At 36.3% G+C, this 15,808-nt stretch overlaps 1 protein-coding gene across 2 annotated transcripts in view; it reads right to left on the bottom strand.

Annotated features, from left to right (window-relative positions):
- ptgs1 (prostaglandin-endoperoxide synthase 1) overlaps positions 1 to 13,172 on the bottom strand; it is a 29,307-nt gene extending 16,135 nt beyond the window's left edge. The window contains exons 1-4 of one of the 2 annotated variants that reach the window (XM_079870595.1): positions 12,796 to 13,172; positions 12,623 to 12,721; positions 10,618 to 10,734; positions 9,776 to 9,916 (exon numbers count right to left, since the gene is read on the bottom strand). In XM_079870595.1, the coding sequence (XP_079726721.1) occupies positions 9,776 to 9,916; positions 10,618 to 10,734; positions 12,623 to 12,721; positions 12,796 to 12,802 (364 nt within the window). In that variant the 5' untranslated portion in view covers positions 12,803 to 13,172. The remainder of the gene's footprint in view (positions 1 to 9,775; positions 9,917 to 10,617; positions 10,735 to 12,622; positions 12,722 to 12,795) is intronic. The other variant, XM_079870596.1, reaches the window with a different exon arrangement.
- Between the last annotated feature and the right edge of the window lie 2,636 nt (positions 13,173 to 15,808).

Here is a 15,808-nt window from a genome sequence, read left to right as displayed (position 1 = left end):
TCAAGGATGTTAAGAGGCTAAAAGCAGGTTTAAAACTTGCCCCATTGAAGTCAACAGGGTGCAAATTGTAAAAATAGGATAACACGGTGTAGGCAAACAATTGTTCTCTGTATTGACAGCACTCCAAATGTACAAAAAAATGAGCTCAGTGTTAAAATTGACCGGAGTTCTCCTTTAATTCTGAAAAACCAGAGATTCTAATTATTAGACCAAAAAAAACAAAACAAATGTAATAACCTAGAATACTGTCTAACACTTGATGGATGTTCTGTCAAGTCTTCGTCGTCAGTTAGGAACCTGCGTGTGCTCTTTGATACCAATCTTTAACACATCTTTAAAAAGTGTTACAACCATCCCCTTACATACAACTAAGAACAGTTTCTTTTAAATAATTTTACAGAATATCAGTGAAAGAAAGAAAAGATAGATAGATAGAGGTGTGCCTGCCAGTGTTTTTAAAAAAGGAACTGATGAGATTTCAAAGAATGGCATGTCAGCCAGATCAGCTGCAAAGAAAATGTTGAAAGCCAGTGGTGAGGATTCTCAGACCTCAAACTCCAAGCCAAACGAAGTATGGGTAAAATGTGGCCACAAAAATGTGGTCTTTGGGCCTACCAAGTCTGCACGACAGTGTTAACAACATTAATTTGTCACCAGTGTTACTCTGATGGTCACAGGGCTACCAACTCTCACGCGTGAGAGTCACACAATTGACACTGTTCTCACGCTCTCACGCCACACATTCATTTTCTCACGCAGTGAAAGACTGTGAAGCAAAGTGGACACTGACACTGACAGACAAGACAGAGCAGGTTACTCTGACATGAAACTAAGTATCAGCTTTCAAATTCTGTCAATTTTATTACGAAATTCAATAAATACCCTTTTGGCGCTCTTTAATGTGCCGTGTGACAGATTGCTGTAGAGCCTCAGTTCAAGCGCTTTGTGAACCGATCATCTCTTATTACTTGTTATTATTAAATAAACATTAATGAACATCAGAAGGTATGTTGAAAGATACATTACAACTTACTGAAATTAATCATGTCTTATGTATTTGCTCAATCAGTCAAGTCACATTTACCTTAGTTAGCCATAAAGAATGAACTATAGAGAGGAGTATTTTGTTATTTTTACTCATATCATTAAAAAAATATAACATTATTATAAAAAACACATTATATTAATTTGAGTTGTTAATTTTAACCTTTAAAGGGGTCATATAATGGTACATGCACTTTTACAAGTTGATTGTACTGAAATGTGTGTTGGCAGTGCCTGTACACAACCATCATAAAATGATAAAAATCCATCCAGTGTTTTTTTTTAAATCTTCTTATATGTTTTCCCCCATCTCAAATCAAGCTGTTCGATTTTGTGACGTCACAAAATCGACGCCCCTCCCACGATGGTTGACTGACAGCAGCGTTTCAACACAGACCCGTCCTCGTGAGCGAGCTGTCAATCATAGCCCGCGCCGACCGGCGCGTTCATTGTTGATAGCTGGAGCACTGTCTATGAGCAGAATGTCGTCTAAGCAATTGTGGTGTTCTGTTCTTGGGTGTAATAACAAACACAGCAGTCATTTTGATGTCCCTAAATCCGTACAGCTGAAGACGCAGTGGATGAGTTTGTTTTCGAAGGGAATATTCCCCACGATCAACGTCAATGCTTTCATGTTTGCGCGAATCATTTCACTGCTTTACAAACGATGGTCAGTAACGTTATAAAGCTGGTTTTGCTAAGAAGCTGCTTTTGAAAAAAGGATCGGTACCAACTATTCGTGTTCCTGCTGCACCTCCAGAAGAACTGAAGTGAGTGTAACGTTTTATTAACCTTTATATTAATATTTATATTAATCTTTGCAAATCGCTTGCGGCACGCTTCACTATGAATGCGGCTATACACTCAGGGTACATTACGGCATGTTTTCTATGTATGACGTTCTCAATATAATTCATAATCCCATGTTTATAATGAACAACGCGTTATGGTTATTGTGTTACAAACGGTGTACGCACAGAACAGAGGGGCGGGGTGAGCAAAGCTCATTATCATTTAACCCTCTGAGGTCGGCACCCTCTTCCCTCGTTTTGCTGGATTTTCTTCACATTGTAGCACTATAAACTTAAATTTCTCCGTCATTTATGGTCATACAGAAAAAAGAAATATAGAAAAAGAATCTGTGATATTTCTACTTTTGTATGTGTCCACTTACAATCAAATCAAAACATTGTGCTTTTGTAAAATAAAGAAAATAAACAGGGTGTGCGTTCTGCCTCTCCGTCGCGGTGAACTTTTTTTCTTGAGCACGTCTATAAACTGAAACAAAACTCAGCGAATACTTGTCACACATTTATGAGCCATATACCTTTATAAACATTTAAGTGTGTACTTTTAAATGATCGGATTCAAACTGAAAACAAATATTCTCTGTTTAAGTAATTTGTATAAATCCAACAAGATGTCCAGCTTCTCAAACGCTTCCTAATTATTTTTAATTTGACCACGCCCACTCGCGCAAAAGAGATTCACATGCAAATTTCCACATGGAACGCGAACGCTCTCATTACCTCAAAAACAAAACACCAAAACACTTCACAAGTCTCTGCTTTTCGTCGAGTTTGAAAGACGCGCCGTGAGCTTACGTTGGATTTATATCAGAAGAAGAAGAACGCGATTTGAAGACAAGAAAGATGTAAGGTAAGAAATTCTTACATATTAGTTTGTTATTGTTGCATAAATTTCACGAAACTGTTGCTAGATATATGGTGAATATTATAATATTTAGACCCGTGTTTACTGTTACTGTGTTTGTGGATATCTGCTCAAACGTAGATATGTAGGCTATATGGTAACCATAATGTTTTATATTTGAGCGCGATCGCGTTTGAATGTATCATATTTTGGATCGTATCGCGTTTGAAAAGCAAAACGCACCAAACGGCTTCACGTTTTTACTATTATCTCATTTCATATCATCATAACGAATGGAAACATTTGAAGTAACATGATAATCAATATATTTTTCTCTAGCTTAGTTGTTACTGACATCTTTTGGAAGATTTATAGGCTGCTATAGGTTATTGTTTTAATTTTATGCAGCACTGCGCATAGCCTATGCCTACAAGGCACAACAAACCTGGTGTTCATTATATTATATATTGTTGGAAACATTTGTGTGTGTGTGTGTGTGTGTGTGTGCGTATTCTGTGAATTTTAAAAAGCAATTTTAACCAGAAAAATCTCAAATTTATTCCCAAAAATCGTGCAGGCCTTTCTCTTGATATCAGTATGTTCACTTTTTTTTTTTCTTTCAGGGCCCAGATGCCACTGAGTCCTGCTGACTTCAACATTCACACGAGTCTCTGTACATGAACATGGTAAAGTGAAAATCAAACACCTTGGAAATGAAAGGTATGTACAATGTTTTTAGGAATGGCAGAAAGGTCTCTGTCTTTGGATCATTGTTTTCAATAAGTATCTTTGGATTATTTCAGTATCTTTGGATTATGTTGTGTTGTAAATAAATCCAAACAATCTAAAAGCCATTATTTTTTAAATCTCCTCATTCTTTGTGAAAGGTTGCTCAGAATGACAGGGCCTGATAGCTCCTAATAGGGCCGTTAGGCGAGGGTCTTTGTCTTTCTCAGGTGTGAAAAGCTTACATATTAATGACCTCTGCATAAAGCTTTCTCACACAAAACACGTCGTAAAAATTTTAAATCAATATATTGTCTTCTCTGAATTCACATAGTTTTAGAGCAAATATTCTAGGCTACGTCATTCAATTTTCAAAAGTCTTGTGAAGAAATAATCAGTATGGGTTTCATGGCCTCATTTCAGTGAGAATTTTTTTTTGTATTTTCACAAACCACGCATAAATGTCATTATCTCAAAACTACAAACTTTTACATACATGCTGCTGATATATTATTGTAGCAGAGTTTGTGCTGAATACAGTGTAATTAGACTTTAGCCATGAAAATGTCACAAGTAACAGAAATAACCACAAATGTCAGAGCATGTCAGAACACCTCCAGGGCCCAGAAAACAGCTCAGACCCCAGAGGGTTAAAGACACATGCACTTAAACGGCGTGCTGAAAACAGAGCTGTTTTTGACCAGGTAAAATGAGTGTTTTCTTACAATACTAATGAAAATTTTTAATTAAAGTATATTACAAACTTTTAATTTAGACCCTAAAGAATCATATTAGCTTGTACAAAAATGACATTATATAACCCCTTTAATAATAATACCAGCTGAAAGGGCTCCTTGTATGTTTACAGCATTAGTAAAGAGATTTTACCTTGAGAAAAAAATAACATGTAGCTACTGTACCTGATATTTATCCAAATGAATCCATACTGAATCAAGATCAGAATCGAATCATAAGCTTGTGAATTAAAATCTGAGACAAGTGGTGATGGGAATTTCGGATCATTTTACTGACTCTCTTGTTTGATCTCATTCATCAAAATGAAAAATATTTTTTCGAGTCGTTTCCTTCATTAAGTGGCTTTAAATGTTATACATTTAACAGCCAAATTCCCGAACACATCCACCTAACCAATCTTGATCATATTCTGAATTAAGAAATCATTATTAGTAGGTTAAAGCTGGGGTAGGTAAGAATGGTCTAAAAAACTTATTTTTCAAATTTGTTTAAACTTTATGTATATATCAATACATAATTAAAATGTAAGTATTCTGAAAAAGAAAGTATAAAACTCGAGTGTATGTAGACCTCTAACGACTGTTTTAAAGACAGTTCATTATTTCCATTCAGTCCACCCTCTCCCTTCTGGAGTCCTTTCAAAGCCACGCCCCCAAAACACATGAACGCGCGACTCCGACCGAAGACGCATTATTTACCTGAGACAAGCGGAGAGGAAGGAGCGCAGTGCATGTAGCATCATGTCAGAATCACATGTAATGTAACTTTATAACGTTGCACTCTTTCTATGAGTTATAAATAGCCAGTAAGATAATATAACGGTAACTAACGTTGCAGTAGGCTATGTAAATAATTATTCTAGCGATATGTAATGCTAAATAAGGTTTGCTAGTACATTATTTTAGCAACATGACAAGCCAGTGTATTAGCAGGTTTCAATTGTTGCTTTGCACAGTGCGTGACATTTTATCTGTATGTTATGCGGCTAGAGTTTTAACACTGAGTCAATGGGCTCCGACGGGCTTGTTTATCGTCATCGGTCTTTTTCCGTTTACCTGTCTTTGTTGTATGAGCAGGTTCCACTCGAGAAATTGGTAGTTTTGGTTGTTTGTCCGCCATTAGCACAGCTGCTCGGCGCACCGGCAATCTTGATTTTGAATGACGGTATACGTGCTGTGCAAGAGAGGGGCGATCAGCGCGTACGCGAACTTGATTGACACTGCTAAGACACTCCTCCTGGCTCTGAAGGCATCTGATTGGTTCTTTACACTCGGACCGAGTGGCAGTGATTGGTCAGAGTTTTTACTGTCCTGCAGCTGCTACAGAGGTCTGATTGTTTTCATTCCTTTTTCTGAACACATAATGTATTGACTACTCTCAGGATGGAAGGACCATTTCACCCAGTATAAAAAAAAGTGTTTCTGAACAGGATTACCTACCCTAGCTTTAATTGGCTCTTAACAGATGTGCACATTGGTCAACATTACGTTGTTTTAATTGTGCTTTATAAATAAAATAAATGAAATGAAAAATGATTATGCAGTCAAAAATAATTTACAGGGAACATAAATAATTACTTAATAAAGTAGCCTACCAGTTATTGTACCATGTAAACATTGTAACATGTTGTCACTAAACCTAATGAAATTCTGTTTAGTTACCAAATGTTTTGTCAATCACAAGACAATCGTGATATTCTGTCCCTTTTTTCTAGCAAAAAAAAAATCAGTGAGTTACAGATGGTGAAAAAAAGTGTTTCAACCATACCCATTCTCCCCCTATAGATTTTGTATTTTGTTATTTATTAGATAAAAAATAAGGACCCACTGTATAATAAGTGTCTCTGACTACTTTGTACTAACATTTTAAATTAATAATTTGACACAATGCACTTATTGTGTACATACATGTTATGTTGTACTTATATATTAAAAATACCTTCATGTGATTATAGCTGCAGTTAATTTCTGTAAATGCATGTACTGTACAATTACACTGTTGATCTCCCCTTACACCTTAACTCGCCCTTAAACCTAACCATACCACCAAACCTCAACTGCAGCAAAAATGTTTTGCAGTACAACATAAACATTAGTATAACAATTTTTTTTTGGACCTAAGTACACCTAATATAAAGTCAGACCAAAAAGGATAATCATGTTTTTTTTCTGTTTTTTTTTTTTCACAGCAGATGTTCAATAAAAACGCAACTGCTAATCTTGGGGTAATATGGAAGCACATTTAAACAGGAGGCATCAACAAACAATTGAGCAACACCACTATACAGGTAGACTTATTCTGAGTTAACATGCTCTCCATTACACTTTCCTGGAACAGTACCTCAGGATAATCAGTAACTTGGCTCATGCAAGGAAAATTTATTTTTTGCCCAACAGCAGTGTGAAGGACATGAGGAATTTGAGGGCCTCTTGCAGAGTACATTAGCATTGCCATGGCAACAGCCGGCTGGACTCATTGCAATGAGTGCAGAATGAAAAGACAGATTCCTCTGACCCTGGTGTATCTTGCCACCACATTCACATTACATGAAGCTTAACTGACTTTAATGTCTGTACAGGAAAACATTACAGAGCGCCACCAGGGAGGAAATGATAAAAAAAGGGGGCTGTAAATTAGTACAGTGGCCATTCAAAACAAAGTAGTGACTGAGTAAATAAGGGAAGGATGCTGAGTTAAAGGAGACTCCCTTTACAAGAAAAGAAATACAACCCAGCCAGCCAAATTCACTCTCACCCTGCCATTTGTTCTGACAACAACTGCAGAGCACAATCACACATTCCTGCTCAGATACACCACCACCTGAACTACATCCAAGCCATTTAGTTTATAGATAGTTTTGCCAAAGCAAAGAAAATAGATAATATCTAATCCACCGACCAAGACTTCAAGCAGAATTTCTGTCTAAACTATACATGTGTGGTCTGGTTTGGAAGTATTGTAGATACTCAGCCAAAGACTTTAATGTCTGTGTGCTGATAAAACATTAATGTTTACACTATGAGTGAAACTATTTTACTCTTCCCCTAAAATAAGACTTGAAGACCAAGCTAAGACAAAAAAGTTCAGTTCGTTTAGGCATATATGAACATGGCAATCGTGCTCGGATACACACCAAAACAATCGCTCTGAGATCGCCTGAACGACGGCTACATTTGTAAGTGTTTGCATGTATCACGACAGCTCGGAGCGAACTTGTCAATCCATCTTAAAGGGGACCTATTATGCAAAATTCACTTTTGTATGGTGTTTGGACATAAATGTGTGTTGGCAGTGTGTGTACACAACCACCCTACAGTGATAAAAATCCACTTACTCCTTTTTTTTAAATCTCCATAAATCAAAAGCAGTCTCTCCAAACGACCCGTTTTCAGAATGTGGCTTTAGTGACATCACTAAAGCCACAGGCCCCGCCCACGAGTGTTGACTGACATACCATTATAACTTAGACCCGCCCTGATCGAGTTCACTGCGAGTTGTACACATCAGCCATTGCTGCAGCAATGCACTCATGAGAAGCGGCGATGCATCTCCCAAGCGTTGAAGGTGTTGTAGCTGGATGTATTCATTCACATAGCTCTCTCTATTTACTCTTGAAATCTGCCAGCCAGTGAAGACGAGGTGGATTCATTTTGTTTTCAAAGAAAATCCTCCCTCAACTCAACAGAAATTTATGTAAGTTACTTATGCACTTCTTATACTGTTTACTCAGCTCTAACAGTGATTTTCTGAAGAAAAACTGATGCTTTATCTTTTGTGTGACATACAGTAAACTTTATTAAACTCATCAGTAGGCCTATATTTTGTGTAATCATTCAGACAATTAGATCGTCAGACGGAGTCCTACAGCAGGCTTGCATTAATAGTGTATACAAGCAATGCCAAATAGGTTATAATCGTAATTAAACTAAACTATACCTTTTCTAACTCCATACAGCATATATTCTCTGACTCTGTAGGCATTTTTATGGTCGAAATGAACACCATTACTGTGACTGTCTGTTTTATTAGTAGCCTATCATCTTTACTGTTCTCTGGCTCTGATCGCAGCTGCTTAGGCTCCGCCCCCTGTCCCGTGAACCAGCAGCTCATTAGCATTTAAAGGAGAAGCACTAAAACAGTGCGTTTTTCACAGACCCAAAAAATGATGATTTAAACGTGCTGTAAATAAAATTCTGTTGGGTATTTTGAGCTAAAACTTCACATACACACTCTGGGGACATCAGAGAATTATTTTACATCTTGTGAAAAGGGGCATAATAGGTCCCCTTTAATGGATGACGCATAGGAAACTCTGACCAATAAAGGGACAGCTTTACTCCCATGACTTGCATAAACACATTTTGGTACACTTTGAAATGTCGCCTTGTAAAAGAGAACCGAATCAACAAGAAAATTCAACTACATAACAAATTAAGTCCCTGTTTCGGAACAAAGCAAACAAATTGGAAAATGCCATCAGTATCAGTGTAATTTACATAAAAAAGAGACGTTCATGTTAAACCATGTGGATAGATGGCAGTGGAGCATCTCACACCAATGTGGAATCAATAATTAAAGTGCAAAAAGAACAGCGATGCTAACGCAACTTAAATAACTATTGAATGCACCTTTAAAGTTGCATAAAAAGGAAGTTGCAATGTGTTTTCTTCCTTATTGTGATGTATATCAGAGTGAAAAAAGCTTTTTGAAAAATGTAGGGTGGGACTTGATTAGACCATTGGACGTTTGTGTTTTGCATGAGTTACAGGTTGCTCCAGCCTTGCACTGGTAAACATGTCATCAGAGAAGAGAAGAGATGTTGTTGCAGAAGTTAAGAGAAGTTATTCTGATTAAAGATACTGCAATATTCCATAAAAAAGTCGTCAATTTCGATTTCATGGTAACTTTAAAAAATATTGCAGAATTTTTCAATTCTATATAAAACTCACTAGTCAATGACATTAACCAGCTAGCTGGTTGGTAGATGACCAGTCGAACTCCCAGACCCATCTCTAGCTAGAAGTCCCTTTTAACAAATGCTTTAAAGGGATACTCCACTTTTTTTGGAAATAGGCTCATTTTACAATTCCCCTTAGAGTTAAACAGTTGAGTTTTACCGTTTTCGAATCCATTCAGCCGAGTTTCTGATATTTAAAAGAATATCAGTAACCAGACAGTTTCTGGTCTCATTGACTTCCATAGTATATATTTTTTCCTACTATGGAAGTCAATGAGACCAGAAACTGTCTGGTTACTGATATTCTTCTAAATATCAGAAACTCGGCTGAATGGATTCGAAAACGGTAAAACTCAACTGTTTAACTCTGGGGGAGTTGTAAAATGAGCCTATTTCCAAAAAAAGTGGAGTATCCCTTTAACAAATGTCAAAGTCTACAGGAACAGTGACTTAAGGCATTGGTGCATTACGCAAGAGACAAACTCAACCAAACAAATAAATGTGTACACTTTGTAGACATTGCCATTTCATAACACTCTAAAGCAGTATTATACTATTTATGCCTGTAATGATCCCACATAAATACACATGAGCAACATACGAACACACAAGCCATGCTGAGTATGTAACAAAACCAACCTGTGAGCACTTTGTGCATGAGCCAATCCCTGAGGAACGTTCTGTTGATGATGTCCCATAGCCAGTCAAAGTGGGTTAGGATATAGTGGACAACATTAGGACTGGGCTTCAGGAGCCGAGAGACGCGAGACCAGAACTCAGCTGAAGAAGAGAGGGGAAGAAAAGAGGTGGAGAGTGTGAATCTAATAAAGAATGAAAAGGTGCATCTGTTTTGGATTATGAATACACCCTGCATTGGTAAAAATATATGCCCAATACATGGAAAACTTGTATTCAAACTGGATTGACACTAAATTAAGCAATCTAATTATTCTAAAGCTCTTTCAAACACATGCATCATTGTTTTTTTTGTGTCTTTTTTCTAACACAGTCATCCTACCAACACAAACAGCATATGGTAACTTCACTGAAACTTTGTGCAAAACCTTTTATTGAGCCAGATCACATGAGCCAAAAAGTTGAGAGAGAAGGGAAGTAGAAACATAAAAAAAGAAATGGAAAAGGAGACTGGGGGTTGTGGGAGAGTAAAAATTGGTCCTGAGCCTTTCTCTCTGCCTGGAATAGGCTGGCACAGATGTTGGACTGTGTCAAAAGAGGCATCTGCTTCCAAAACATTTGTGATAGTTTATTTGTCTGTTTAAATCATTCAACAAATGTATGTGATGCCATCATGTACACACATCTTAATTTACAGCTTAGGTTAATATCAAAATGAAAGAAATGGGAGCCTTAAATTTCAGGTTAGGGTAAAACATTATTATTACCTGTAGCTCAGTCCATCATTTAGTCAAAGAATACAGTACAAATATACAGTCAGAATGAGATAAGAGCAAGATACATACGTATAGTGCAATTTTCTCCATAGTATCCTGTTCTGGTGCAGTCACATTCATATCTGTCCATGCCATATCGAACACAAATCCCTCGGTTTTGACAAGGGTAATAGCAACAAGGATTCACTGGAGAAAACAAGTGTGGAATTGCAAATTTAAGAATCTGTTTAAGGTCTTACATAACATCACATGAAAAACTAAGGGGAAATACATTGTATTTAGCATTTACGGTAAAGATGGTGACAACAGATGAATGATTCAGTTAAGTAAAGATTTTAGCGAGAGGTTCCTGTCAATCCTGTTCTCTTTATTGTAAGTCAAATGAGTCAGATTACTGAGACTCTCATCTTTTGTCTTTAGTGGTTCTTGGAGCCCCTGTCCCATTCTTTGAATAGTTATGCTAATTGGATTAGGACTGGTAACACTCGGGAGTCTGGGGCGGGTTCCTATACCTGGATACTTAATTTCCATGCTTTGTTTAAGGTCGTCAGCCAGGTGCTTTGTCTCCATTTCTAAGCATTGCCTCCTAAAATCTATATAAACTACAATGTACACTGCATTAGTTAGACTTGATGACTGCAGCTACCAACAGCTCGTGTTCTCAAAAAAGATACAACCGAGTCTCCTGGTCTTCACTTCTGAGTTTCCAACACATGCCATAATAAAAAGTCAAAGTTATAAAAGGCTTCATGGGTGTTCTGACTCCCAGGCGCTCCCCAATTTTATTTACTACAGAATGTCAGGGATGTTTAGATCTGAGATTATATTTGAAGATTATCACAACCATTATGACATGCCTCATCAGGGCAAATGCATTGTGTGTTTTTGTATGCAGCTCTCAGAGTTTCCAGGATTTTATTTTTTTACACTCTAACTGGAAGATATGATGAATTCATTTTGGCATAATAGTTATAGATGATTTTGTAACCATGACCGAAATGGTATGAACATCTGCACTAATTTGTTTCATGGTGTCAAATGTGACATTTGAAACAAGTGAAATTATCAGTACAGTCACAGTGAGTTGTTAAACTATGCTTTTGGTTAAATTTTTTATACATTTCTCACAATACTATTAATTTATTCTCAATAGGAATGAGACAAGGAGCTTCCCCTGATAAGGCTTATTCATAAATACAAGACACATCATGACTTTGCGCATAGTTGCCAGTGGCATGGCCCTCTACTTCTCTTGACAGTATGACAAACACAGTCTAAAAATAGAGGACATTTTGAATGAAATGTGGTTACTGTGGGGACAAATTGTGCAGCAGATAACCAAAATCGTTTACTGTCTCCAGTACTTTCCATCACTGCACTACTGAACAAACTTCATCTAGCTCATGCACACGCAACAGTGAGCAGAGAAACACAACCACTACCTGACAAAACTTATTATAACTACTAATCTATTTACAAAACACAAAACCTCTACTTCTACTTTATTCATTCAGTAAACCAAACTATTTAAACAGAGAGATAACATCCACAACTACCCAACCAAGATCAGACTTGTTCATTGCTGCTTACGCATTCCTCCATGAGGGACGAAAGGAAAGAGTCATTCTAGAAATATCTGTGATAAACTATTTGAAACTGTTGTGAGATTTAACATGCTTATTAATACTCAGATAGTATTAACAAATATTTGCGTCTTATAATCATATAATTATTATTATTATTATTATTTTTAGAAAATTAGTTTTTGAGCCTTTAGCCGTATTTGATTAAACATCACTTTGATGAAAGCTAATTTATGGTTAAAATTTAAAGTATGTTAAAGAGGCTTGTTGTGATATATGTGTTAAGCATATGCTGAAAAAAATGACTTTGGGAGAAAATATTGAGAAATTAAAATGAGAAAATATTGTCACTTCTCACTCTATTGAAAGCACAAAACTGAATGGACATAAAAAAATTTTTTTTTTTTAAATTCTTAAGTTGAGTTTATCTGACCAATCTAAATAAATACTGGCATTTTTTTAACCATAACCCAAATAATGGAGATATTTACCATTGTTTGATGAAGTTGGGCTTTCTTCACTTTCTTCACCAACACATAAAGAGAGACTGAGCAGCAGGATAAAAGTCCACTTCAGGAAAAAGTTAAACGCTGCAAAGCAAGATATCAGATAGGGCTTGCCACAAAGTTGAAACTTAAGAGATTTAAAAATGTTAATTGCTCACCTTTCATTGCAGTTTGGAACGCAAAATGAATTAAATAAAAAAATAGGATTAACGTTACAATACCAATGCACAAAGAATTCAAAAAGTGGTGTTAAGGAAAAAAGTCCAAATAAATAATTCCAAGTCGTTTATCTTCGCATGCAAGCCTTCATGCCAACGTCAGCTCGTGCACAGGGACTCGCGGGGGCTTTTAGCAGACTGATAAGAAAAGATCGTTCAATTGGAACCTTTAAAGCGACAATAAAACCACAAAAGCCTACCAAGAAACTCCACCCTTTCGCCTCAGACTAAACTCGCGATTAAAACCCCTAATGCAAATATTTTTGGATCTCGCCTTGTAACAGTAGTTCAGCTTTGAGAACAAGTTGAGAAGAAAAATAATTTACTGGGGCGCCACCGTGTGTCTGAATCTGTTGTGCAACACGCGTTATACGTGCAAGCGCAACCTAATATGACCCCAATAAATTATCTACTTGTTTTAAAGAAGGATTTTTTTTATCAGCGGAACAAGGATTCATTAAGATTAATCACATTCAGGACAATGTTTAAGTTTAATCATAACAATAAAAATGAAGATTAACTCATTTTATTTCAGCGCTTCTTTGTCTAAACTGAATGACTGGTTTCAACATGTTACAAATTGTTGTGCATTACAACAGTATTTTTCAATGTTATTACAAAGTCTACAACAAAGTATCCAATAAACATAACTTTGTTACTTAATGCAGAGAAAATCATGTTCTTGTCCAAACAGCCAAGCCACAATTACAGCAACAAAAACAACAACAAACACTTCGCTATATGGGATTGTAATAATGAAAATTGTATAGTCTATTCTATGGCTACATGCGTAAACATGAAAATATATCAATACAATTTTCAGAAATGTTCCAAACGACACAAAGAAATAGTGCATTGCTGGAACATATGCAGCTCATTTAAACGATTTTAATCTGTTTGCTCGTTTCAGCATGCAGGTGATTTTAACATGGTTCAAAATCATTGCTTACCTTTCTGGCTGTAGGCCCGGTGTAGGAGGCTGAACTTCAGGGAAATAGTGCCACTGCCCTCTTTTCTAAGGAAAGAACATGGCGTGCATATAAAATTCAATGATGATTTAGGCAATTACAATACTAATAAAAATAATATTGACAATCTTGGAGAAAATGTGCATATCTTTAATTGAACTTGTTCACACACTTAGGTCTATCAGTTTTGGAACTGACCAACACATTGTAAACTACTGAAAGAAATTTCCCCACTGAATGGCTTCTAGCTGATAAACAACAGTTTAAAGGGACTCGCAAGTAAAAAAGCTTCCCCAACTTTTTTTTTACAATCTCTGTCTGCTCCACCGCCCAACTATCACACCCTTCAGCCCCTCCAGGGTAAGTTTCTCATAAATTACCCTATATTGTAAACATGCCCCGCTCTTCCCTACCACAAAATCACAGAAGACCAAAGAATATCTTCACAACCTATAGCTTAATTAAGTGATTTCAGCTATTGGTTAATGTGCAAATCATCTACTACTCTACTTATCTAACAATTTATTGCCTCATCATGGAGACTTAACTTCATAACTGAATTCCTGAACATATATATAAAGCAGTACTTCATCAGATCTGTAGATGATGCTGTCAGCTGAACTTACAGTTTATGCAACAGGATATTACTGTTGAATTCTAGTGTTTAATGATTACAGAATTGCTACACAGCTAAACATATTCAAACCCAAGTGTTTGTAGAATAACTGACTGAACTGATCAACAGGAAAGTACATGTAAACACCTCTCTGGCATTCAGCTGTATACTGGAAGCACCGTGTTGATGATTTGTCATTTAGGATGCACCTTTAGCATATTTATATGGCTCATAAGCAGTATATCTTTCTAATATCTTTCCAATATTACTGATTTTGCGGTAAGACATTTGATTAAATATTTTCTAAAATAACTATATAATGGTCTTAAAAACATTTTTGTACTTAAATACCAGTGAAGGAAAACATAAGGATTGCGTCATAAAAATGGATGGATGGATGGATGGATGGATGGATGGATGGATGGATGGATCTGTCCCGTCCCCTTTGGTTAAAATCCAAATTTGAATGTGGGAAGGATGTGGCAATGAGTGATTCACTGTGATTCACAAAGTATTGCACATTATTCACGAGTTTACACTTGCAAATGGACCACAAAACCAGTCACATGGGTCAATTTTTTAAAGTGAGATTTATATATCATCAGAAAGCTGAATAAATAAGCTTTCCATTGATGTATCGTTTGTTATGATAGGACAATATTGGTGGAGATACAACTATTGAAAATCTGGAATCTGAGGGTGCAAAAAAATCGGAACATTGAGAAAATCTCCTTTAAAGTTGTTCATTTATGTTGGCGATTGTGCTGCATTCACTCACAAAAATACATATTTGATATATTTACGGTAGGAAATTTACAAAATATCTTCATGAATATGATCTTTACTTAATATCCTAATGATTTTTGGCCTAAAAGAAAAATCGATAATTTTGACCCATACAATGTATTGTTGGCTATTGCCACAAATATACCCGTGCGACATGTGACTGGTTTTGTGATCCAGGGTCACATATATGCTTCCTCTCATGCTGATAGGGTAGACATGGTAATTGTTCAATGACGATTAGATTGAATTGATTATTTGAATGTGCTCCTCCCGAACTTTGTTTATAAAACATCATTAAAAACAAATTTGCTTAATACTGTAAATAGATATTGTATACTATAGGGATGGCGGTTGCAACACATGGGGCAGTTGCAACATGGCTTATTTCACCAATAGGAAATGTGAAAGATGATATTCATGTTACACATGCTCGGTTAGCCCCTCTTCCTTCCTGGAAGAAAGCAGCCACATGTGAACATTCATTCTGAAAAAACAACAACAACAACTGTATTTCAAGTTTAAAAAGTTTTTTTTTTATGATCAAATCTTTTTATACAGTGTAAACTGTTTGCATGAAGCATTA

This window comes from Squalius cephalus (genome assembly GCF_949319135.1).
Source record: "Squalius cephalus genome assembly, chromosome: 5".
Classification (NCBI taxonomy): domain Eukaryota; kingdom Metazoa; phylum Chordata; class Actinopteri; order Cypriniformes; family Leuciscidae; genus Squalius; species Squalius cephalus.
Note: the sequence above shows the minus strand (reverse complement) of the source record. Positions and strands in the feature narration are given on the sequence as shown.